This window comes from Phodopus roborovskii, unplaced genomic scaffold (genome assembly GCF_943737965.1).
Source record: "Phodopus roborovskii unplaced genomic scaffold, PHOROB, whole genome shotgun sequence".
NCBI classification, from domain to species: Eukaryota; Metazoa; Chordata; class Mammalia; order Rodentia; family Cricetidae; genus Phodopus; species Phodopus roborovskii.
The window spans coordinates 12353516-12380641 of NW_026125295.1; the positions used below are offsets into that span (position 1 = coordinate 12353516).

Below are 27126 nucleotides of genomic sequence, written 5' to 3' on the forward strand. Positions count from 1 at the left end.
TATGTGCTCTGCACGCTTGCCAACCACACACCTGCCACAGTTTTGGCTTTTTTTTTTTTTTTTTTTTACACTTATTAACTTGCTTGCTTGTTTCCTTATTTGCTGTGGGGGAGATGTACATTCCAGAGCATGTGTGGAGGTCAGAGGACAACCTGCAGGAGGTTCTTTCAGCCCTTCCATCACATAGATTCCAGGGATCAAACTCAAGTCCCCAGGCAGCAAACACTCTCTACCCACTGAGCATCTTGTCAAGTCAGTTTTGCCTATTTCTGAATATCATACAAAATAAATTATCCTATTTATATACTCTTGTGAGTGGCTGCACACAGTACCTCTCATTTTTATGGACACGTTAGTTAGGGCTGGAGATGTGAGTCAGTGGTGGAGTGTCTGCCTAGCATATCTAAGGCCTTATGTTCAACCCCTAGCACCACAATAAAATGCCTGACATCATAGGTAGGTACTACTCTTGCATAAATATATTATAGTACATTAGTCTACTTCACTGTCAAGGTCCACTTGGCTATTTCTAGTTGAGGCTACTGAGAATAAAGCTAGGGAGGGAGGAGAGTTAACTCAGTGGTAGTATTTTTTTTTTTTTTCTGCTCTTCCAGAGGAACTGAGTTCAGTCCCCAGTACTCTTTTGTGTGGCTTACATTCATCTGTAACTCCAGGGGACTCTCTTGCTTTGTCCAGCACCAAACAAGTGGCAAACACTCATGCAGACATACTAACATAAAAATTAAAATTTCATAAATAAAAAAATCTAGAGATAGCCTCCTTGCTAACCACAGCTTTAAGAAACAAGGTTATTACAATCACTGATCATTATTTTGAGATAAAATCTTCCTATGTAGTCCACACTGACCTTGAACTCACTAATCTTTAGCCTCCCAGATGCTGGGAATAATAGACTTGTATCACCATGCCTAGCTGGCTGGGATTTTTTGGTGGCTGCATGCATGCATGCATGTGTGTGTGCATGTGTATGCTTGTCTGTGTCTGTATGGTTTGTCATTATTAATAATGTTGTTCATTGTTCTTGAGTTTTGGTTTGCATGTATGTATTTTGTAATCTGTTTTTAATTTTAGGCCATGAAAGCAGAAACCGAGGGAGAAGGTAAATCATCATCATCATCAAACCTTAAGCTTACATAAGGCTTTAATTATATGCTAGGAACTATTTTTTATTTACTTATTATTTTTTAATAGGGGGGGGCGTTTCTGAGACAGGGTTTCTCTATAGCTTTGGAGCCTGTCCTGGAACTTGGTCTGTAGACCAGGCTGGCCTTGAACTCACAGGGACGCCTACCTCTGCCTCCCCAGTGCTGGGATTAAAGTGGCACCACCACCCAGCTGAAACTATTTTTCTTTTAAAGATTTGTTTTTATTTTGTGTATGTGCATGTTTTGCCAGCATGTATGTCTGCATATCACACAAACACGGTGCTTGCAGAAGCCAAAAGAGGGCACTGGTTCCTCTGGAACGGGAGTTACAGGTGGCGGTTAGCAGCCGTGTGGGTGCAGAAGCAGAACCAACCTGGATCCTCTGGAAGAGCAGCAAGTTCTCCTAACTGCAGAGCCATCTCTCCAGCCTCTGTGCCACAAACCGTTCTCAACATTTTAAGTGTATTAGCCACATAAATACTTCTTCACAGGAGGTAAGCGCCAACATCCTTCCCTCCATTTATAGATAAATCAAAGAATGATCAAGTACCTGGCTAAAGGTCACCCAGATAAGTCAACCAAACCCAACCCAAATAGTGAGCTCCAAAATGATACACTATTCAAATGGAACCAGAGACTAACACAACATGAAAGCATCTTTGGAGTCAAGTGTGTTAGCACATGCTTGTAATCCCAGCACTTGGTTAGCAATAGAAGGCCAGCTTTCCTCTATAGTTGTCATCCTACAATCTAAAGCATGTCTATCCTAGGGGGTTGCAACGGGCGAGAGTGAAGCTTCTGTGGCAGGAAAATCTGTGTGTGGTTTGCTTCTGCTTCCTTTCTGGACATGGCTTCCTGGCAGTTGTGTCATCAATAATAGGCAGCCAGTTGCCTGGTAGTTTTTCTCAGTGATCATCCTTTCAACAAATATTTGAGCATCATCTCAGGGCCAGACATTGTGCAAGGCCCAGAGATGCACAAGAGAGCACATTAAGCCTGGGAGAAAGAGACTTACTTGGGAAATAGGGAAGACCTCCAGCTAAAGGGCTTATGTACAGCAATTCAGAGCTGAGAATTAGAGCCAGGTCACTCCATGCTATAGACAGCCCACACAACCTCCTATTAACTAAACTTCTATACTCTCCACTTTGCCTGCCGTCACCAACCACCACCAGTCACCAATCTCACGATCATCCTACACCCAGGGGGTTACTCAGAGCACCTTAACCCATTGTCTGTCCATCTGTTGGTTTCTTTTGGTGCCAGGACCCTTAGTCACCCCAATAGTCAGGGTGTTTCAGTGCTGTGTCCCTCCAGCCTGAATGTTATGCTTTGTTATCTCATGCTCTGCCACTGCCTGTAGGTCCCCATAGACAGGATTTCCAAATTATGCTTCCTCTCAGTTCTAGGTGGTTTCCTACCAGTGTAAAGTCACTGGGGTCAGTAGTGCCCGAGGAATCACTGAGGCCCAAGAGGGACCTGCTTATAGTATACTGTATTTTTATGTGTTGTAATTTTTATTTTCATAATCTCAAGGTATTTCTAACTCCTCATTTCTTTGACTCATTGGTTTTAATTTTCATGCATTTGTGAATTATCCTGTTTTCTTTCTGTTACTCATCTTATTTTGGTTTTATTCCACTGTGATCAAAAGAGGGACATTTTGGAAGTTTTTAAATTAATATTTATTTGTAACCTAATACCTGGTCCATCCTGTGGAGTATGTGCATTCAGTGGTAAGTGTGCTCTATGGCTGTTGGATGAAATGATCTGCTTCTGCTTATTATTCTAGCTGTTTACAGTATTGTCAAGCCTCTATTTCCTTACTGACCTTAGCTTGTTGCTGCTTTTTGTGTTCTGGTGGGTTTTTGTTTATTTTGAGGTAAGTCTCATGTAGTTTAGGCTGGCCTTGAACTTACTACATAGCTGAGGCTCCCTTTATCTCTTGATCCTTGGGGCTGGAGAGATGGCTCAGCGGTTAGCTCTTGATCCTCCTACCTTAAGTGTTGGGATTACAGGCATGTACTACCATGCCTGGCTCCTGTCTGGATGGCACATCCATTACTGAAGTAGAAGATTGAGCCATCTCTCCAGCCATCTGTTTGTTTATAAGACAAGGTCTCACTGCATAGCCCTGAATGCCCTGGAACTTGCTATGCAGAGCAGCCTGGTCTTGAACTCAGAGACCTACCTACCTCTGCTTCCCGAGTGCTGGGATTACAGGTGTGCCTCCCAAAACCCAGTTCATTCACATGTAAACAATACAAGACTAGGAGAATAGGGTAGTAAAAGACTGAAGTGTACTCCTTCTGTTTCACCTTCTACTCGAGCAGTTCTTGGGTAATAAAGCAGTCTTTGACTCCCTACAAGCTTTGGGAATTTTTACAAGGCTTGTATGTGAGGCTCTGGTTTTCAATGTTCAAACAGTGGAACAAGTACAGAGCTGACTACTGGGCCTCCAGAGTCTAGGCTTTAGGGCAGAGGTCAGAAGTGCTTTGAAATTTTGATTTCAGCAAGTCTTGCCCACCCAACTATAAGCACAGACAGGCCTAAGTTACTCTGATTTTTTTTCTCTTATTTGTGAAAAGTACATATAAATGTGTCTAAGCAGGCAGAGGCAAGCTGTTACACATTCCACTGTGTGAACAACCTGAGGTGTAGGGAGAAAGGGTTGAGAAATACAGACCACTATTGATGAGATACATAGCATCAGCTGAAGGTGCCAGTCACTCCCAAAAAGAAAAACAGAAAGGGCTATGCTGTAGTGGTGCACGCCTTTAATCCTACTACTCAGGAGGTAGAGGCCAGCAGATCTCCGTGAGTTCGAGGCCAGCCAAGGCTACAAAGAGAAACTTGGTCTCAAAAACAAAAATAAAACAAAAGCAAGAGGGAAAGGGACCGAGTCTGTTCTAAACTCTTGCAGGACATCAACCTCAGGAAGCTTAGTATGATATCATTGTGATACCAACTTCCTCTCCGAGCTGAAGTCTACCCTACTTATACCCTTTTCCTTCAACTCATAGTGCACCCCCACATACATACTCTACCAAGGAAGGTCTAGGAACCTTCTGGGTCACCCCCTTGGGTCCCAGAAGCCTAACCTCTAGGAAATATAAATACATCTTTTGCTACAATGCCTATTTGCTGTAGGTTTCATCAGATTTTCCCAGGAGGGGAATAAACAGTTACTGCACTTAGGAGCCAGGCAGGAGAGAATTTACCAAAGCCCACATACAAGGCTCAGTGTTCAGGCTACAGGAAGGAGTATCCTCAGGTCTCAGTCACTGACCCCAGAGCCTCAGTGCCAGCTTAGAGAAGAAAATCTGACCCCTGGTGCTGTCTGAGGGTATCCGACTCCTACATACACAACTTCTCAACCCTTGACTCTTCAGCCTGATGGAGAGAGGCACACATTTCTGAGCCACCACTGGTCACTACCCACTCTAGTGTGGCTCTGTTCCTTTCTGGAGGGTACTTGGTGATGAACTGGGGCAAACACAGCTATATTGCTACAGCTCAGAAAACTACTGGATCTGAGGAAGGATATTAAGTGCAGAGGTCCTTAACAAACTTACCTAAGAGATAAAAAACAATTAAATGGAACCTAAATATCTAACACAATTATTAAAAGCTGGCTGCTGCCCATGCTTTGTTTTCTGTAGGCAACTCAAGTCTCTGACAGAAAGGGAGTTGTTCCAACTGAAATACTTCCCAGAATAGAAAATGAGATTTGTATGCCTAAGTTCAAGAACTCAGTGAGCTCCTGTCAGAGAAGGAAAGTAAGTAAGAACATCTCTACACCATGGCTCAAAGCAGCCTGTCTCCAAATCCCTACCTGGTAAAGCACCCCGGAAACAATAACCACAAAAGCCACACCCAAGAATACACCCTGAACTGTAGGGGTGAAGAAACCACACTCCTACAGGCCTGGCAGTATGCAACTCTGTAAAATTAGTTCACTGAACCTCTGATTCGAAAGCTCCCTTCCAGGATCAAGTGGGAGAATTTGCTCAGGACTTCAAACATATCTGGCCTTCCAGAGTCATCTGGTTAGCCTTTCAATGGTACTACTAGCCTGTGTGCTATTCATACCAAATGCATTAATTAATATGCCAAAACACATTCAGTTAGAGCTGCTGAGATGGCTCAGTGGGTAAAGGCTGACTTGTATTCCAGCTATCAGATCCACACAGTGAATAGAAAGTTTTCTTTTGATTTCCACACAAGCACACAAAATGAATAAGTAAAAATGTAGGGAGCAATTTTTAAAGACATCTCGTTAATTTGGCATATGAGCAGGGAAGTTGCTTAAGAAACTATGGAAAAGCCAGGCGGTGGTGGTGCAAGCCTTTAATCCCAGCACTGGGAGGCAGAGGCAGGTGGATCTCTGTTAGTTCGAGGCCATGGAATTCCAGGACAGCCAGGGCTGTTACACAGAGAAACCCTGTCTCAATGATCCACTGCCCCCCCAAGAAAATATGCCGTAAGAAAAACAAACAAAACAAAACAAACAAACAAAACCCTGCAATGATGGGAAGTAGTAGTTCATCCTCAAAAGAAGATTTCGGGGGATGGGGGCTTGATGGGGGACGTCCTTCTGCATGCTGTTAATATAAGTTTCTCTTACTGGTTGATGGGTAAAACACTGATTGGCCAGCAGCCAGGCAGGAAGTATAGGCGGGGCGACCAGACGAGGAGAGTTCTGGGGAGAGGATGCAGAGAGAGGCCACCAGACAGACACCAAGTCATGTAGCTACCGGGAAGACAGGACACCTGGCATTCTCCAGTAAGCCAAAACCACATGGAGATCCACAGATCAATAGAAATGGGATAAGAAATAGCATAAGCCTCTGTGTGTTTATTTGGGATGGAACAGCGGTAGGACTAGGAGGAAGAGAAACTCCATGTACAGGGGCTAGAGACGTGGCTCAGCAGTTAAGAACACTGGCTGCTCTTCCAGAGGACCTGGGTTCAATTCTCAGCACCCACATGGTGGCTCACAATTGTCAGTAAGTCCAGTTCCAGGAGATCTGAACCCCTCATGCCAATGTACATAAAATAAAATTAGTTATTTAAAAAATTGGGGGAGCTTAGTGTGGTGGTACACACCTTTAATCTCAGTACTCAGCAGGCAGAGGCAGGTGCTCTCATAGTGAGTTCCAGGCACAAATGGAAATTGCTCAGTGCTTCCCAGTGTGTGATCCCCAGACTTCAGAACTTGTGACAGCAGCAAATTTTTAGGTTCAAAAAAACCTGATGAATGAAAGCCCACCAATCTGTGTTTAACCTGCCTTCCATACGGCTTTGGTGCTACTTCATGTTTGAGAACCCTGCTGTATCCTATAAACCAGGGGGAGGAAAGTAAAACTCTAAGAGAAAGGAAGCAGTCAGGTGAGAGAGTTTCTGTTGCTGTTTTGTATAGCTGGGTTCTCACAGCACTCCTAATTCATCATTAGTGTGTCACTGTAAGTAACTTATCATCATATGCCAAACAGTTTGGTAGATTTTTAAACACCAATATACACTGAGCCAGAATGAAGAGGCAGGTAAGAGAGGCTACAGGAGCAGGCACCACAGTTCTTGAGGCCCACTTTCCATCTTTAGCAATGGTATGAACCAGGCAGGCTACCCACTTTGTGGAATGAAGGGATAACTGGACCATTTCCTAAGTCTTGTGAGGACAAATGAGAAATATAGTTATATTTCTGAGTCACCAACATGGCACAAGGCAGGAGACGCTCACTGAATGATACTCGTCTTTCTTACTGTGAACTAGGGGAGAGCCTGGTATCATTTGCAACAGATCTAAATAGGAGGTTCAGTCCTGCACCAGACTAGCTCTAACACAGTACTGCACACAGTGAATCTGGAAAACTTCATTTTTCTTTTGGTGCCCTGAACAAACCAAAGAAAGCTCTAACCATTGAGCTACACCCCGGCCTAGAAAACAGAGTTCTTTCTAGAGAAAATGATATTAAGATGGGCTCTTTACACAGCTGACAATGTCCTATGGTTAAAGAGACCACTTTATACCAAGTCCCTCATCTTACAAAGCCATAATCAGTCAGTCTTCAGGCTTCTACAAGGCTTGTGTGAAAAACAGGCAAGAAACACAAGCACCCATGGCTTCTACTACAACCCTCCCAACACATCAGGCCCCGAGTATCAGAAGAAGGCTTCATATGAACATGACAAAATGGCAAGCATTTAGAGAAGCAAGCCTTTGGAGTCAGCCTACAGACAGCACCCAGCGAGCTATTCAAATGCACACTTCACCTTGCAATACTTGGGGGCTCTTGTTAAACACCAAAGGGAAACTGTCACTTCAAGGACAGAAAATTAAAATTAAAGATTATGCCTTGAAGCTTCTTAGAAGGAGAAAATCACCACTGGTGTTGTGAATAAATGTGGTGTATCATTTTATCATTTTGTCACACCAACAAGCACTAGTTTCCTTTCCCCCCCACACACACAATGTTCTCTTATTAACTTTTACAAATTTCTCCCAGACTCTCCAGTGTGCAGCTCCAATGAGTATCACATCCCCATGACGTGAGAATGTACAGTGTCCAAGAGTTCCAGCACAGCAGTTTAGTGAAGTCACACAACACTATTCTACCACACAGAGGGCAAAGCAGAAACATACCAGCAGGCCAAGATGCAGAGCCCTGTGAAGAGGATGATGGGGATAGGGTAGGATGCACAGAGCAGTCCATGGTTGTAGAAGGCCTGAGATATCTTCTCACGCAGCCTTTCAGTCAGGGTCATCCTCAGCTAAGTCACCTTGTTGCCATCCCGGAAAGTGACCATGGATCAGCCCGGTAGATGTTGGATACCAATGACAATGGACATCATCTGCAGGTACCTAACCAGAAGGGCGAAAAGTAAATTAACATTAAGTATTAGGGGGCTAGAGAGATGGCTCAGGGGTTAAGAGCACTGGCTACTCTTCCTGAGGACCTGGGTTCAATTCCCAGGACCCATATAGCAGCTCATAACTGTCTGTAACTCCAGTTCTAGGGGATCCGGCACCCTCACACAGACATCAATGCACATACAATAAAATAGAACATTAAGTTCTGCACAGCAGGACTGCCAATAGGAGGTGGCAGTTATTCATTTGGCTAGGGACTGGTTTCAGGATATGTAGGGTCTAGAGAAATGAGTCTCAACATAAGCACAAGTACAACGTTGGTACCTTTGTAAGTGACTATAAGCCCCTCTCTACCGTCTTCTCTCTACCCCCTCCTCCTCCCCTCTGGTTTTTCAAGACAGGCTATCTCCATGTTAACAGCCTTGGCTGTCCTGGAACTCGCTCTATAGACCAGGCTGGCCTCAAACTCACAGAGATCCGCCCGTCTCTGCCTCCCAAGTGCTGGGACTAAAGATGTGCACCACCACTGCCTTGCTGTATACACCGCTCTCTTGACACAAGAGCTCGCTGTCTGTAGGCACTAAGACAAGAGAGCCCATGGTAAAACTGAAAGTTGCTCATTTATTGTGCAGTAAGAAGACAGGCTAGGGTTTAAAAGATGAGTAAGGGTTAGCATAGCAAGGTCTGGAACACTGAGGAAGTTGAGTAAGTGAGCTTTATAGTTGGGTATGAGACAACCAAGCTAGTCAGATAAGAGGAGAGATGGGCTCCTGGCCAGCTCTCCACCCACACCATCAGAAGCAATTGAGAAATGTATGTAAGACACCATTATCCTTTCACACAGTCTTGCTTCTAATGCAACTAATCATAATAGACTAGACTGTAAGTAAGGATGGCTTTTAACAAGAAGCTCCTGCCTAGAAGGTCACATCAGAGCACCCCATGGACAGGGAGTTAAACACAAGGCTACTAATGATGGCTGTGACAGAGGTGACACTTTGCCATGGTAAAGCCACAGGCTGATCATCTAAATGTGAAAACGCAGATGAGACTCGTTCACAGCACTTACACACCTGCAAGGTTACCATGGCCAAGTAGTAACAACAAGAAGACGGGCAAGGTCAATAACTAACAAACCTGGAGATGGATAGAAGGGGCTTCAACCACTCCTAAGAGAACCACATATGAACAGTGGACAACAGTGCATCTCCCTGCTTGGGCCACGGGGACATGCATAGATCCTGTGGACCCTCCACTTGGCTCTACCCAAAGCACAGTCCAGAGAACGAACCAACCTCACAACAGTTACCTTGGTCATAGTCTTTGCAATAACCCTATAAAACCTCTAAACTACAAAATTGAGTGGTTTCGTACTCTCTTGAAAACCCTTCTCTCTTCTCAGGAGTTTCTATCGCTTTTGCTTAATTCCTCACATTTCCTCAACTTTCTACTTTTCTGTAATAATTGTTAATAAAGCTTATTTATATTTTGCAAATTCCCACAAGAGCCCACCTCTTTTGGGGCTGTTGAGTGGCTGGCGTCACAGATCATTGGGTCATAAACAACAGGGCTGTGAAAGGTCCTGTTGCTCTAGACACTGGATCACTTTGCCAGTCTAACCAAACAAGCCAGAGGCCTTCCCTTCTAGGCCTAGTTACCAATTCTCAACCTTTTTCCATATTAGGATTTTTGATTTTGTTTTTGTTTTTGCACATGCTAAGAATCAAACCCAGAGCCTCACAAATGCTCAGCAAATGCTCTACTACTGAGCTACACATGTCCCAGCCCCATATTTGGCATTTGTAAAAGACCACTCCCCAGAGGGCATAAGCAAGCATACTATACAACAAATATAACCTTCAGCTGCTCTGCCAAATGGCTGCTTTGAGCACCCCATCCCCCCCACCCACCCACCCGTCCTCTTCTGTGCACAGGCTAGACTGACAGATCCCTAGAAAAACCTTAGCAAAGAATTGCAAACCCCCAAACACATTCCTGAACAAACAGTGATTACTAACAAAGACTGTCCAGTATAATCTGCCCTCAGCACCAAAAAGCTTAGGACTTTGAAACAGAAGTCACCAAACTACACTTACTCAAAGGCAGTAGTGTTAGGTTGCAGCCTCTGTTCTTGGTCCCACAGTTGTTCTTAGGAACTGAGGGCAGATGAATCCTACTGTTTCTGCCTTCTGTCTGTCAGCTGTCTCCTTTTAAAGTAACAGCAGCCCATTGGCACTCGCGGGCTCCTACTAGGTCCACAGTCCTGGTTATCAGTCAAAGTGTACCACCTTGAGTCAGACCATACCAGCTGGGCCTCACTGCGTGGACACTGGCTTCTGAATGGAATGGAGGAAGAACTGGCTATGTATTACTGGTGGTTCTTATTCACCCCACAGAGGTTTGCTCCCAAGATCCCCAGGCTGTTTTGGCTTCAGTCCTTTCTAAAGACTGGCTCATCAACTTTTTTCCCCCAGTCTATAAGCCATCCCATTATCTAACTTACAATTATTTCTGTATTTGCTATTAATCTTAAACCAATCAAATAAAATAGGAAGTTCTTACAGAAGCTCAAGTATCTAGAATTCTCTTCTTGATATCCTTCTCTAATGAGATTCAAGTTTAAATTCACTTTCTGCTCCATGTTGCCATTTCCTTGGTCTATGCTATCAAGAACTTGCTCAGACGTGTCTTGGCTTGTTTAAGCTCACTGATGACAACCCAGACTATAAAGATGACTCAAATGTCAAGACCAGAAATCAGAAGCAAATCCTCACAAATCCACAGGAATGGCCACCACTCCTTCTATCTTCCTAGAGGCACTAGACTTAAGGTGCACATGCAATTTTCCAGTCAGGAGCCTCTCTAAGGGGATACCAAGAAGTCCCTGTAAGTCTCTGTCACAGGGAGTGAACAGAGGCAGCAGGTGAGTGCTGCTCATACAAGGAGCAAAAGGGACAGCAGTTCCACTATTCAAGTGCATGCCCTCAAAAGACAGAGCCTGTTCAACAGTGGGGAACTCTTTTCAACAGAGACCCCAGGAAGCAACTACTTGTCCCACCATCCCTTTACCCTCCATCCTGCCCCTAAAAGCAAACCAACACAATGTATGCCTGCCAGAGACACACTAGCAAAATGTTCCCCAGAGACAGGCTACCCTAACTAGCTGTCCACATCTCTTCCCTTAAATGTTTTCCAAGACCAAACCCTCCAGGAAATTCTATTTCTAATCCTTATCTCTTCTCCCGCCTCTCTTGTATACATGCACATCAGCTACACGGGAAAGGGACCCATCTCTGCAGCCCAGCTCTCTTACACTTAGAATGACATGAGGTGAACACCAAAGCCAGCATTCACTCCCATTCTGTAGCCGACTCTCTCCATTTCACTGCCATCACACTAATTATTAATCTTCAGAGCATCTGGAAAACAAGTCCAAATTTTAGCTCATGACACAGATCAACTGAACCTAGGAAGAAGTGACATTATGTATGTCTGCTACACAGTAGAGATTTCAATACAAAGCAAAATTTACCCAACCTGAGCCAATAACCTGTTTTTCCTACATTGCCCCAGAGTTACCGGTTGCTTCAGATCAAAATCTACAGCCCTTCTTCCCCGTATTTAAAGAGACAGTCTTGCCCTGGAGGCCCAAGTAGACCTGTTACATAAAAATATAAGGAAGGAAAAAAAAAAAAAAAGCTGGGCATGGTGGCACAAGCCTTTAATCCCAGCACTCAGCAAATTCCAGGAAGACCAGAGTTACACACAGAGAAATCCTGTTTTGAAAAACAAACAAACAAAAAAAAAAAAAAAAAAACATAAGCAATTCTGCCCCTGCCTTTGGGAAAGTCCATATATAAGCAAAAACAAAGGAGCCTGTTATTAGAAGGCCGAATTAAGTTTTACATTTAAAGAAAATACACTGCTAGCACAGGAGAGCGGCCCAGGAGGCCTAGGAGGAGAGGATGAGCCCACCAAGTCACCCCAAGAACTCATAAAATGGAAGGGTTAAGGAAAGGAACAAGTGTGTGAGCACAGCGGAGAGACAGACTAATATTATAGTTTAAGTGTCCATGACCTTAGCTCATCCCAAATAAAGTGCAAATATGGAAGTTTGGGGGAAATCATACACACAGTCTACTAACATATTAAGCACTTCATTTGCTATCCTCTTCTTTTGCTTTGACCATTTTCTGAAATAAATGCGTAGAAGTAAAAATGCTGGGATGCAGAGTATAAGATTTCTAAGAAACTGCCAAAATGGGGACCAGGGCTCTGTGATAGAGCACTTACCTCCTACCCATGATGCTGTGGGCTCTGCCATCAGTACTGCCAAAGGGGGGAAGGAAACCAGGTGTGGCAGCATGTACCATAACTGAAGCACTTGAGAAGTGGACGCAACAGGATCAAGAATTCAAGACTAGCCCTGGCAAGCTCAAGACCAAGGCTGACACCTTGTCTTAACCCCCAGCCAAAAAATAAGAAATTACCAAAATATTTTTCAAACTACAATTACAGATGCACACCACATCTGACCAATTTTTCATGCATTTAATTCACCACCAGTATGTCTTCTTCCAGGAAGTGCCTCATTTTCTTTTTCTACTTTTTTTTGGGGGGGTCAAGGACTTATTCTTAATCGTGTGTATAAGTGTGTCTGAGGGTATGTGCACACGAGGCCAGAGGCTTCAGATCCTCTGGATCTGGAGTTACAAGCACTTATGAGGTGCCATGTGGATGCAGGGAATGAAGCTGGGTCCTCTGTAACAACAGTGCGTGCTCTTAACTACTGAGTGCTCCTCCAGACAGAAATGTCTCGTTTTTCAAATCACATTATTTTTAAATTGTTGAGTATTTTGTTGTTTGAAACAGGGTTTCTCTGTACAGCTTCATAGACCAGGCTAGGCTCGAACTCACAGAGATCCACCTGCCTCTGCCTCCCGAGTGCTGGGATTAATAAAGGCATGTGCCGCCTCCGCCACCACCAGGCTGAGTATTTTTTTAAATAAAATATTAAGTCAGGCACAGTGGCTCATAATCCCAGAATTTGGGAAGAGGCAAGAGGAATGCTAAAAATTCAAGACTAGCCTGGTCCATACAGAAAGTTCCAGGCAACTAGGGCTATACATCAAGAACCTACCTGAAAAAAAAAAAAAAATTATACCATAAGAAAAAAAAATCACCCACCATTTAAATTGGTCATAGAAGTGACCTGTGCTGGCCTACCTGCCAACCATCACCACTAAGTCCAGAACATTCTACCACGCCTACCACTCACTGTGGTTCCCTGTTGCCTTCAGTACTGCCATTCTGACATCCACCAATCCACTTCTGGACATGTCATACAATGGGATCATACAATGCCTCTCTGTGAATGGCTTCTTCTATGGTGTGTTTTCAAGACTGAACAATGCTAGTAAGTTATCAGTATTCCAGTTTTACAGTTCAATCACTAAATGCATATGTTACATTTTGCTTATCCATTCACCAGTTGACAAATATTGGGTAGTTTCTGCCCCCTTATACCCCCAGCTATTGTGAATAGTACCACTAATAAACATTCTTACATGCTTTTTTTGTTCTTGTTTTTCGAGACAGGCTTTCTCTGTGTTAACAGCCCTGCCCTGGAACTTGCTGCCTGCCTCGCCTCTGCCTCCCAGAGTGCTGGGATTAAGGGTGTGCACCACTGCCCTGCTCTTGTATGCTTCTTAAAGACTGATTTTAATTCTTTGAGTATATTAATTTTTAGAAGTGACACTACTTGATTATAATGTAATCTCCTAAAATTTGTACTGTTTTACATTAAATCTGTGCCCATCTGAGTTCATTTTGGGTAAAATGTACAGGTTAAGTCTAGGTTCGTTCACTAATTTCCTCCCCCTCTCCCCTACCTCCTTAACCCCCCATACGGGCCCCCCTCCCAGTTTGCATGTCTCTTGAAGACTTCCTCCTTCCATTGAACTGACTTGGCACCTCTGATAAAAAAGCAATTCGTTAGTTGGGTTTATGGGCACAGATCTGGAATCTCAGTTTTGGGGAGACAGAAGCAAGATTTCTTTCTTTTTTTTTTTTTTCTTATTTTTAAATTTAAACAATCTCCTTTTACATACCAATCCCAGTTCCTCTCCCTCCCACCCAGCCACTCCCCCCACCCATCTCCCCATCCCACCTCCCATCCACTCCTCAGAGAGGGTGAGACCTCCCATGAGGGATCATCAAAGTCTGTCATATCACTTGGGGCAACCAAGGCCCTTCCCGTGTATCTAGGCTGAGAGAGTACCCTTCCATCGGGAATGGGCTCCCAAAGTCCATCTGTGCACTAGGGATAAATACCGGTTCCACTTCCAGCACACTACCCAAGCTCATCACTCCTCCCTGTCTACAACTGGATTCCAGGAGTACAGCTCAGTGCTTAGCTGTAAATCTCTGCTTCTGCTTCCATGGGGAGATGGTACCCTCTCCACTGTTGGTTAGATTATTATTCTCAATCTTCTGCCTCAGCCTTCCAAGTGCTGTGATTATAGGCTTCATGCCACTGTGCTTGGCTTACAGATTTTTGTAAAAGTATTATTATTGTTGTATCGTTTTTGAAACAAAGTTTTCTGTGTAGCCCTGGCTGTCCTGGAACTCACTCTATAGACCAAACTGGCCTCAAACTCAAGAGTTCTATCTGCCTCTGCCTCCCATCCAGAGTGCTGGGATTAAAGATGTGTGACATCACTGCCTGGCTTAAGATTTACTTTACTTTTCATCACATGTATATGTGTTTGGGGTAGGGTGAGTTACATGCATGCAAATGTGGGTACCCATGCAGGCTAGCCACTTCAGAGCCCCTGGATTGTTAGCCATCTGATGTTGGTGCTAAGAATTTAGCTCTGGTTCTCTGAAAAAGCAGCATGTGTGCTTAAGCACAGAACCATCTCTCCAACCCTTGGATTTTGGTAAAAGTTATGTTAAAGCTGTATATCATTTGTATATTTATTACATTGAGACTTCAAATCCAAGTGTATCTCCATTTGTATTTTTTTCTTTCTTTAGCATTTATAGTTTTTAGTACAAAGGGTTTATAGAATTCCTGTAGTTATTTTTCAGATTTACACCTAATATTTCTTCCCTGCCCTTTTTTTTTTTTTTTTTTTTTTTTTTTGCAACTGTGTTTACAATTCTGGTTTCCATTACTTTTATACTGGCTTTTCTATAACTGGGTACATGTTACAACACATGTATGGTCGCTCAAAGGACAATTTGTGGACTCTGTTGGTTCCTTCCATCTTTATGTGAGTACAGGGATCAAACTGGGGTTTTCAGGTTTGCACCATCAGGCAGCAAGCATCTGTACCAGTGAGCCATCTAGGTGGTCCTAAGGTGATCTTTTATACTGCAGCTGCACTGAAATCACTTAGTTATAGGATCTTAACAGATTCTGTGGGGTTTTCTACATAATGCTATCTGCATACAGAAACATACTGACTTCTTTTCTATTTACTCAAATATATTTTCAACACCAAATTTGGATTTTGGATAACAAATGACTTTTTATTACTATCCTATTGGTTCCTTGAAAGCTATTCGTTTTTCTTCAGTTTAATCTCTACTAACCAGATCTGACAATTTCCACCATTCTATCTTCAATTCAATGACACTTCTTTTTCCCATGCTGTTAGAAGCTATCTCATTAGCTTGACCAACTTTTGAATTATAAAAATCTCCAATTTAAGACTATTTTTTATTTAATTTTTTGAGACAGGGTCTTTATACTTAGCTGTGGCTGTCCTGGAACTCACTCTGTAGACCAGGCTGCCCTCCAACTCAAGAGATTCACCTGCCTCTGCCTCCTGAATATTGGGAGTAAAGACATACACCACCATGCCTGGCCATTTTAGTTTTTAGGGGCAGGATCTCTCTAAGACACCTACTTAAGAAAAGTTTGCCAAGACAGTAGTGGCACACACCTTTAATCCCAGCACTCTGGAGGCAGAACCAGGCAAATCTCTGAGTTCAAAGCCAGCCTGATCTACAGAGTAAGTTCCAGGACAGCCAAAGCTATACAGAAAAACCATGTCTTGAAAAACAAACAAACAAAAAAAGTACATCCTCGGAGGCAGAAGCAGGAGGACTAAAAGCTCAGGGTCCAGCCTGGCTATAGCCTGAGTTGTATGGTAAAACCTTTCTTCTAAAAGATTAAAACAAAAAAAGATAAAGTATGACAAGCCAGATACAAATAGTACACACCTGTAATCCTGACACTTAACAGGCAGAGGCAGGATGATGTCAAATTCAAGGCTAAACTAATCATGGAGTTCAAAGCCAGCCAGAGCTATACATAGGGGGACTTTGTCTCAAAACTCCAAGGGCTAGAGTATCAGTAGTACAGCACTTGCCTACTAGTGTTATTTTGCTAAATAGATATAGTGCCAAATTACCTTTAAATGAGTAGCCTTGGCCACAACTATAGTAATTGTCAAGAGTGGGTGACAGATAACTTGAGATTCTTATATAGTTCTAAGTATGAAATTGTCCATAAAAAGTACTTTAAAATGATCTTATTATTATAAAAGAGTTGACAAGATGGCTCAGAGAGCAAAGTACTTGCAGACTCTGGGGTCCTACAGAGTAGTTGTCCCCAGCCTTCTAATAGACTTGCACGTAAATGTCTGTCTGCACTCTAGCACTTGGGAAGATGGTGGCTAAAGAAGGTCTTTCTAGCTGTGCATTGACTTTGAAAACAGCCTTGTCTACATATGATGATAAATTAATGGGAAGAAGGAAAGAAGGAAGGGAGGGAGGAAAAGATTAAGTGTGTAAACATATGTTCATAATATTACTAAAAAAAAATCTTTAAATTTCAAAATACGGACAGAATTTACTCCTGGAAGGTGGAATTATTGAGTTATTTTTATTTTGCTTTTGTGTCCATATTTTCTCCCAAAGTACCTTAATACAAAGTAGCAACAGTAGCATAGTAACACTAAATAGTAAAGTCAAAATACAATAGCTTAATATCCGGGGAGGTACTTAGTCTTATTACAGCTTGTTATGCCATGGTTGTTGATATCCATGGTAGGTCTGTCTTTTTTCTGAACAGAATGTGAGGAGAAGCAGATGGGGGAGGCAAACAGGAGGTGGGGAAGAGGGGCTGGTAGGAGTAGAGGGAGGGGAAACTGTGGTTCGGCTGCACAAATAAATAAACAAACAAATAAACAAGTGCTGCAGTGCTACAGCCACACTGTTCATTTGGTGATTATCTTGTACAAATACAATTGTAAGCACTTTACACACACTATTGCTCTTGCTTCATACAATAAACTAGGTCCAAACAGAACCAAGCTGAGGCTGAGCCCCAGAGATCTTCCTGACCCTCCCTCCCAGGTGGCGGGATTACAGCTACCATGCCCAGTTTGCATAGGGCATTGAAATCACTGAGGTCTCTAGTACACAAGTACTTTACCAACTGACCCATCTTCTTAGTCCCTCCCCTCGCCCTAACACCACTTATTTCACTGCCTGTAGCACACCAGCTGTGTAGCCAGGCACAGTCTTGAGAAAGATTTACATGTTGCAAAGTCAGGCACCAAAAATAACAGAGCCTGCCTGTGTGGTGGCACACGCCTTTAATCCCAGCAGTTAGAGGCAGAGGCAGGTGGAAACTGTGAGTTTGAGGCCAGCCTGGTCTGCAGAGTGAGTTCCAGGACAGCCAGGACTACACAGAGAACCCTGTCTTGAAAAACAAAAGCAAAAACAAAACAAATAAAGTAACAGAGCCCAGTCAACAATGGTACTGGAGCAGGCCACAGAACCTACAGAAGGCTGGTGCACAGCAGAATAACCCAACATCAGTATCCCAACAAAATACTAACGACAGTACCAGCTCCACAGTACAAGTCAGCAAACTCAAACATTTGTAATTCTTCCTAGAAGGCATTTACATCTAATAGAGACCAGTTTTTGTTTACTTAGTTTGGGTTTGTTTTGTTTGTTTTGTTTTTACTAATTTGGTCTGGAATGTCTCCCCAAGGCCCAAGTGTCCAGTACTTAGTCTGAGGCTGGCGATGCTATGGAGGGATGGAGCTGATGGAAGTCTCCAGTCACTGGGGCAGAGTTTTGGAGGAGACTGTGGGCCCCTGGCCTGTCTCCCTGTAGTAAAGGAAACAGGTGAGCTCTTTCATTTGCTTCCCACTATCATGTGCTGCCTCTCTACAGGCCCCAAAGCAACTCAGCTGTGGAATGGGACCTGTAAAATGGGGTGTAGGGGTGGCTGGTGACTGTTAACCCCAGCACTCAAAAAGGCTGAACCAGAAGAAAAAGGAGAGAAAACACTTGGTTCTCTATAAACAAGCTATTTAAGGTATTTGGTTATAGTGACAGAAAGCTCATTAACACATTTACCAGAAGAAAATGTGATTAGAAGCCAAAAGATGGCTCAGCAGGTGGATGTGCTTGCTGTCCACGCACGGTGACCTGAGTGTGATACCTAGAACCCTAGGTGGAAGGAGAGGGCCAACTATGGAAGGCTGTCCTCTGACTTCCACACACACACATCTGTCCATGCACAAACACAAATCAAATCAAATAAAGCAAAACTTTAAAAGGGAGAGGGACAGCCAGGCAGTGGTGGCATGGGCCTTTAATCACAGCACTTGGGAGGCAGAGGCAGGGCAGGGATTTCTTGATTTGAGGCCAGTGTAGTCTACATAGTGAGTTCTAAGACAACCAGGGCTACATACAGAAACATTGACTCCAGAGAGGGGGGAGGGGAATGAGGAAGAGGGAGAGACAATGGAATGTGGTCTCCACCTACACTGTACTCAGTGAGCTTCCTAAAACACCCCTAATCTGGGCAGTGTCCACACACTTACCACTGCTTGTTCTAGAGAAACTTCTGTAAAATTCTCAGTGTTAAGCTGTGTGTTGGTGGTGCACTCCTTTAATCTTCCGATCTCTGTGAGTTAGAGGCCAGCCTGATCTACAGAGCGAGTTCCAGGACAGGTTCCAAAGCTACACAGAGAAACTCTGTCTCAAAAAACCAAAGAATAAAAAATACAATTCTTGGCTGTTTTTATTCTTAAAAATCTCTTAGTATTGGTAAACTTTATGAGGAAGCTGGTCACCAATCACCATGTTACTGGCACTGTTCCTCAGTTTACTACTGTAAATGAGCTAACTCGCTCTGCACAAACCATGAGTTTTACCAACACATTTGACACATCATGTGGATCTCTTATCTGAATTCATTCTTCTCTCTTACAAGCACTTTCTAATCTCGCTCATCCTGTTCTCACAGCTGCAGTCCCCAAGGCAGAAATCTGGTAGTTCTTCTCAACCTCTTTTCCGTCTCCAAGACCCAACTCTCAGCTGAGCTGCTCCTGTTGCTACCTCTCTTGCCTTCTGATCGACTTCTTTCAGGGGTCAAAAAGTCTAAGATTATCTTAACCATTGGCCAGATTCCTTCTACACTTAGAACAAACTCCAGACATCTGTCCCAGTCTGCAAGAGATCTGCACAAGCTGTCCTGGTCTTCCCCAGCTTCACCTCATGCCACCTTCCTAATTCTGTCCTCTTCCAATCCAGGCGCCAGCCTCGCTCCATCAGGCCCTGGCACAGCTGTTCTCTCCGCTGCTGCCTTCTCTGTGTAGGCTGGCTCTTTTACATCTATTGCGTCTCAGGTCGTTATACAAAAACAGCTCACCTGACCATATGTTCGCCTGTAGTTCCCTCTACTGTTCTCACAGAGCCTACTGTCTTTCAGAGAATTTAAAAATCTGTAATTATGAGTGGTCTGTGCCCTGACAAGACTATAAACAAATTCCTTGCCCATGATTGTACACCAGTGCCTAGAACAGTTCTTGGTACAATAAAAACTTAAAAGTCCTAAGTGGTACACACACATAATCCTAGTATTTTGGGGGTAGAAGGCCTAAATTAAAAGCCAGCCTCAGTTACATGCTAAATTCAAAGTCAGCCTGTGCTATATGGGAACCTGACTCAAAACAAACACACAAAAAAACAAAACAAAAAAACCTTGTTAGGCAGTGGTGGCACACACACCTTTAATCCCAGCACTTGGGAGACAGAGGCATGCAGATCTCAGTGAGTTCCAGGCCTGCCTGGTTTATAGAGCAAGTTCCAGGACAGCCAAGGCTACACAGAAAAACAAAACAAAAACAAAAACAAAAAAGAAAAACAAACACCCCCCCCCAAAGTAAGACAGAATAATGAATACCAGACCTATAATCCCAGCACCTGGGAGACAGAAGCAGGAGGATTAAGAGTTCAAGGCTAGCTTCAGCTATAAAGTCAGTTCCAGGCTAGTCTGGTGGGTTACATGAGACAATGTCTCAAACAAAACAAAGCCCTAAAAACTTTCTGGATAAGTATAATTAAATGACCAAATCATCAACAATCAGATATTATCACAGTCACCATAAACTTACCTGTTGAAAAATGCTTGCTTATGTTATGTAAAGATATGTCACTGTGATTGGTTTAATAAAAAACTGACTGACAAATAATTAGGCAGAATTTTCAGGGCAGAGAGAACACTAGGAAGGAAGAGGGTAGAGTCAAGAAGAGATGCCAGGGACACAGAACACGTAGCATGAGCATTACAAACGAAAGGTAACCAAACCACATAAAAGAATGTAGATTAAAAGATAAAGGTTAATTTTAGTTATAAGAGCTAGTTAGAAACAAGTCTAAACTATCCACTGAGCTTTCATAATATGTCTCCATGTCATGATGATATAGGAGCTGGCTGGAGGGACAGAAAAATCTGACTACATCCAAGCATGTATTTCCACATACGACCTGAGAAAGCTTTAAAAAGACACAAAAATAGAGCCAAACACAGCTTACTAGTTCCACAGTCTGTCATGCAGGCCACGGCACAGAGATTCACCTCCCCAACACAGCCTGCAGACTTGAGTCACAGCCAGCTTATAAGATAGGCTTCACTGTTGTGAAATATTAGTTTAAGATGTGTTACATTTGTTCATGCTGTAGAATATTTGTTTAATGATGCAAAGATTTGTTGCATTCTTTTATGTTGCATTTGTTTAACTCTATAAATGTCCAAAATACATGATTGGTCTAAATAAAGAGCTGAATGGCCAATAGCTAGGCAGAAGAGAGAAACAGGTGGGGCTGGCAGGCACAGAGAATAAATAGGTGTGAAAGAAGAAAGAGGATCGAGAAAAGGAGAGGAGGTTGTCAGGGGCCAGCCACCTAGCCACTCAGAAAGCCACGGAGTAAGAAGGAAAGAAAGATATATAGAATAAATAGAGAAAGGTAAAAGCCCAGAGGCAAAGGTAGATGGGATAATTTAAGAAAAACTAGCTAGAAACAAGCCAATATAATGCCTGGCATTCATAAATTAAGTGCAAGTCTCCATGCATTTATTTGGTAGTTGGGTGGCAGGCCCCCAAAGAGCAAAGTGTAAAATCACCAACAACATCGTGCAGCAGTTTAAGATTTTGTTCATGAAGACAGAAAAGGTTACAAATAGGCAGTAAAGCAGGTTCAGATGGAAAAACAAAAACCTTAAAAAAGGTTACAGTGTGTTTAACAATATATGTACATTTAGAAAAGAAAAGAAAAAGGACACAGTCATAAAAACAAACAAACAAAGCTCAGCAGTGGTGCCATAAACCTTTACTACCACACACAAGCCTTTAATCCCAGCACTCGGGAGAGAGAGGGGAGAGAGAGATGGATCTCTGTGAGTTGGAGGCCAGCCTGGTCTACTGAGCAAGTTCCAGGACAGGCTCGAAAGCTACAGCAAAACCCTGCCTCAAAAAACCAAAAACAAGCAAGCAAATAAAAGTTAAAAAAAAAAAAAAATAAATAACAGAGTAGCCCTGCAGTGGTGGTGCACACCTTTAGTCCTAGCACTCAGGAGGTAAAGGCAGGCAGATTTCTGTGAGCTCAAGGCCATTCTGGTCTACAGAGCTAGTTCTAAGACAGCCAGAGCTGTTACACAGAGAAACCCTGTCTCATAAAACAAAACAAAACAAAAAACAAACAAAAAAACCCAGATTAAGTCTTTAAAGAAAGAGTAAAGTAATTAAAAAGAAGAACCCATGTAGAGATGGGAAATACACAGGGAGTCTGGATCCTGTATGTCACTGTGCTGTCTTTGAATTTTTTGATAACTGATGAACAAACAATAGCTGCCAAGAGACACTGGATTAAGGAAATGGCTAAATTAAACCAACCTATATATTTTTAAAGTATATTAACTTCAAAATGGAAGTCAAAAATATGTTGCATTGGAGAAAAGGTTTTGCTTTTGTTTCCACAGAAAATGAAAGACTGTGGATTTATAAAGATTAAAGAGGATCAGGTTTTATCAGGTGGAAACCCCCAGAAATTCCTGGCTAATGACATAAATACACCCAGAGAAACTACAAAGACAGGTGACAGACATATTTTACCTGTCCAAACATAAAACAAAAATCATCTTGTGTTACTGTGGATGTGTATGTTACCTTTCACAGTTTATTTTCAGAGCAAGGGGACAATGGTCCAGGTGATCTGGCCTCTCAGAGTACCTCTGTTGCAGTTTCTTCATGTTACAGTTTCCTCAGAGTTCTGCATCCAGCAGCTTCAAGGCTGCTGACTGAGATAGTCCAGCCTCATAGACTATCCTAGCCAGGACTTGGTCATTTTCTCAGGTTCCCCAAAGATGCCAACACCCCCCAGACAACAGGAAGCAGTCTACCAAATACAACACCCACATTCCCAAGAGATGGGGTGGGTGGATTTTGGTCATTCAGTGGGTTATGGATGTTTGTCATCGTTTAGGAGGATTGGTTATAAATTGTTACTGGTCATGATTAGAGGAAAAGATAAACAAAGGAGATTAGATTCAGGGATCTCTTTCTGAAGTGAAAAATGGGAGATGTAGTGTGAGTCTTTCTCTGTCCCATCAGCCAGCTACCAAATCACAAGGAGACTTCTTATTAATTATAAAAGCTCAGTCAATAGCTTAGGCTTGTTCTTAACTAGTTCTTACAGAGATATCTTTCTGTAAATATGTTTCTCTTCTTGGTTAATGAATAAAGCCCTGTTGGCCAATAGGAAAGCAAGATAAGCAAGACTAGGAGACAAGGAGGTTTCAGGGAGAGGTAGATGGGAGATTCAAAATGTAGGACAGAGAGAAGGACCCGAACCATGTGGAAACACACAGATTAATAGAAATGGGTTAATATTTAAGACAGCTAGCCAATAAGAAACACTAGTAACAGGCTGACAGCTTTATACCTAATACAGCGTCTCTGTGTGTTATTTGGGGCTGGTGCAGCTCTGGGGCCAGGCTGGTGGGAAAACATGCTCATAACAACATACATTCCTTGGTCTTTCAGGCTTTGTGTATGTGTGTGATTCTTTTGTTTTTTCTTTATTCAGACAAAGTTTTCTGTGTAGCCCTGGGTGTCCTGAGCTCACTCTGTAGACCAGGTTGACCTCAAACTCAGGATCTACTTGTCTCTGCCTCCTGAGTGCTGAGAATAAATGCCACCAGGTCTGGCCAAGGCTTTCCTTTGGAAATTTAGGTGGGAGCTGACACAATGGACTGGTGGACAAAGGTTCTTGCTACTTAGAGTGATGACCTGAGTTCAGTTCCTAGGATCCACATGGTGAAAAGAGGGAGCTGACTTTTACAAACTGTCCTTCGACCCCCATGACACAAACACACCAAATAATTTAATGAAAGAAGAAAAGAAAAATTTAGGCGAAGTCTCCATAACCTCCATAACTCTTATATTCTGCATCCTTCGAAACTGAATTTCCTGGGTAGCACCATGTGATGCTGCCTACTCAAACACTAGCTAGGACCCCTTGAACCACGGCTGCAGTGGTCTCTGAGTGCCAGCATGACTGAGCCAAGACCAGACTCCTGTGCACCCCAACACTCTCTTCTCAAAGCAGTCTCTCACATAAGCCAAAACCTTTACACATGTGAGCAGGATGCTACAGGTAGAAACTGGCCAATTCCTGAGATGCTTTCAATGTGCCTTCCATACTGCTTTTGTGCAAAGTATTATACCAGCTTCTGTAACAGTCCTAATTGCTTCAGCAGCCACAATCTCCTGCTCTTTCTCTGGGTATGCTGCAAATTTTTCAAATCCTTCAGGTCTGGTTTACCCTCCCACATGCCACACTATAAGCCATCCCAGCTGAACGCTTTAATGCTTGAAATTTCTTCACTAGACAAATTAATTTTATCACTTTAAAAATTTGACTTTTTGGGGGGGGGGCCGGGAGGCAGAGACAGGCAGATCTCTGAGTTCAAGGCTAGCCTGGTCTACAGAGCTAGTTCTAGGACAGGCTCCAAAACAATACAGAGAAACCCTGTCTCAAAAAAATGGATTTTTTTTTCCTCTGGCAATTTCATATATGTATATAATATATTCTGGTTATTATCATCCCTACACTCTCCTCTTATCCACATATGAACCTCTCACCTTCAGCCACTTCTTTTTTTTAACTGAGTCAGAGTTTCATATAGTTCAGGTCAGCCTCAAATTTGCTATGTAGCTGAGGATGCCCTTGGATTTCTTTCTTTTTTTTCTCATTTACTTATGTTTCTTTCTTTTTTTTAGTTCAAATTAGAAACAAACTTGTTTTATATATCAATCCCAGTTCTCTCTCCCTCCCATCCTCCCATGCCCCCCACCAACCACCAATCCCATCCCCTTTTGGCTCCCCAGGGAGGGTGAGGCCTTTCATGGGGGATCATCAGTCTGTCATACCACTTGGAGCAGGGCCTAGGCCCTCTCCCATGTGTCTAGGCTGAGAGAGTGTCGCTCTATGTGGAATGGGCTCCCAAACTCTATTCATACACTAGGGATAAATACTGATCCATTACCAGAGGCCCCATAGACTACCCAAGCCTAACTGACACCCACGTTCAGGGGGTCTGAGTCGATGACTTTGAATTTCTGACCCTCCTGTCTCCACCTCCTGACTCCTGGAATGACAGGCATTTGCCACTATATTCAATGTATGCAGTGCTGGGGATCAAATCTAGGACTGTGCATGCTAGGTAAGCATTCTATAATTAATGAACTTACACCTCCTACCACTAATCTATCATCCTCAATTTAGCCTCACACAAAATCTTAGACCCAGAAATTCCTTTTTTCTTCTGGAACTTAGGGTGGAACCTGGGCTTAGGGCACTACACCACTAAGCCAATCCCCAGTCCTCTTTTTACTTTTTAAAGACTCTCAGGCGGGCTGGGTGGTGGTGGCCCAAGTCTTTAATTCCAGCACTCGGGAGACAGAGGCAGGTGGGATCTCTGTGAGTTCGAGGCCAGCCTAGTCTACAGAGTGAGTTCCAGGACAGCCTGGACACAGAGAAACTCTATCTTGAGAAACCTTAAAAAAAAAAAAAAAAAATCTCAGACAGTCTCAGTATGTTACGAGGCAGGCAATTAACTTGCCATCCTCCTGCCTCAGTCTCCTCAGGAGATGGTATTATAAGCCTGTACCAGGCCTGGCCAAAACGTAGAGTACTTCTCCCACCCAAAACCTCTCAGCACAGTTCTCATTACTCATATTTTATCAGCATCCTCACCTGCTAAATCGCCTCCTACCTGAATCACCTAAGTTCTATAAATAACACTGTAGGGCTTCCCTAGTCCACGGCTCTAAACTTTGTTTCTGAGACAGTCTCTCTTTATAGCCCTGGCTGTCCTGGAACTCACTCTGTAGACCAAGCTGCCTCAAACTCAGAGATCCACCCGCATAGAGGACCAAAGGTGTGTGCCACCACTTCCAGCTCTCCAAACTCTTTGCAGCTCCTGCATACCAGTTCCCAAGGCTTCAAACCCAGAAGGTGTGGGAGTCACAGCAACAGCCTCATTTCTCTGGGACCAATTTTCACCATTACTTAGACACTGTTGCTGTGATAAAATACTGACATAAATAAATTAAAAGAATTATTTATTTTGGTTTAGTTTCAGGGGTTTTAGTCTGGTATAGCAGAGAAGGAATGGTGGAACAATGTAGCTTCATCATAATGACCAGGAAGCAGAGGGAGGGAGACAGAGAGAGAGAAAGGGGGGGAGAAGGAGAGGGGAAGGAAGAGAGGGAGGGAGAGAGAGAGAGGGAGGAAGGGAAAGGGAGAGGGAGAGAGAGGGAGGGAGGGGGAGAGAGGGAGGGAGAGAGGGAGGGAGAGAGAGAGGGAGGAAGGGAAAGGGAGAGGAGAGAAAGAGAGGGAGGGGGAGGGGGAGAGAGGAAGGAAGGGAGGGAGAGAGGGAAGGAGGGAGGGGGAGAAGGAGGAAGGGAAGAGGAGAGGGAAAGGGGGAGGGGGAGGAAACGTCTGCAGTAGCACAACAGCAGTGTTTCTCCTTTTCCTCCTTTTATTCAGTGTGGGCCTTGTCTATTCCATGGAGCTGCCTAAACAGGGTGGCCCCAAGTTAATCCTCTCTGGAAATAAGCCTCACACACACAAACAGGTGATTCACTAATCTAGGTGCCTGTCTCACTCTAATCAATTTGACAAACTTAACCCATACTTAAATATGTATGAAAAAGAAAGGTGACATTAACTTTTGCAGATATTATTTTATCTCTAGAAAATCCAATAAAAATCAACTGAAAATCTTTTACAGATGAAAAAAGAATCACAAAAGTCAGTGAAAACAAACATGTAGGAAACCCATGCCAGGGCTGGCAAGATGTCTCAGCAGGTAAGGAAGCTTGCCACCAAGCCTGATGACCTGAGTTGGCATCCAGGACTCACCAGGCAGAAAGAGATAAATGGTCCTTTGACCTACACATGTGAGTGCAGCCACACAAGAAAAATTGGCACATTTTAAAAAGAAATCAATGCCTTCATGTCTATCATGAATAAGCAGATGTATATCATTCAAAAACACTAAAAAAGCAAAACAAAAAGACCTGAGAAACAAAGTTCTTTCAAACTCTAAAGAATACAAACAACTTGAACAAAGAGAAAAGTCATGGCCTGTTCTCAGTAACAATGGGTATAACAAGAATATCGCATATTGGGCGTGGTGGTGCACAGCTTTAGTCCCAGTTCAGCAGACCGATGAGCTGGATGGAGGTCAGCCTGGTCTACACA

General features: G+C 43.3%; 1 protein-coding gene across 2 annotated transcripts in view; it reads right to left on the minus strand.

Moving 5' to 3' along the window:
* Scap (SREBF chaperone) overlaps positions 1-27126 on the minus strand; it is a 59246-nt gene that overhangs the window by 21283 nt on the left and 10837 nt on the right. For both annotated transcript variants that reach the window (XM_051203476.1, XM_051203482.1), the window contains exon 2: positions 7813-8031. In XM_051203476.1, the coding sequence (XP_051059433.1) occupies positions 7813-7934 (122 nt within the window). In that variant the 5' untranslated portion in view covers positions 7935-8031. The remainder of the gene's footprint in view (positions 1-7812; positions 8032-27126) is intronic.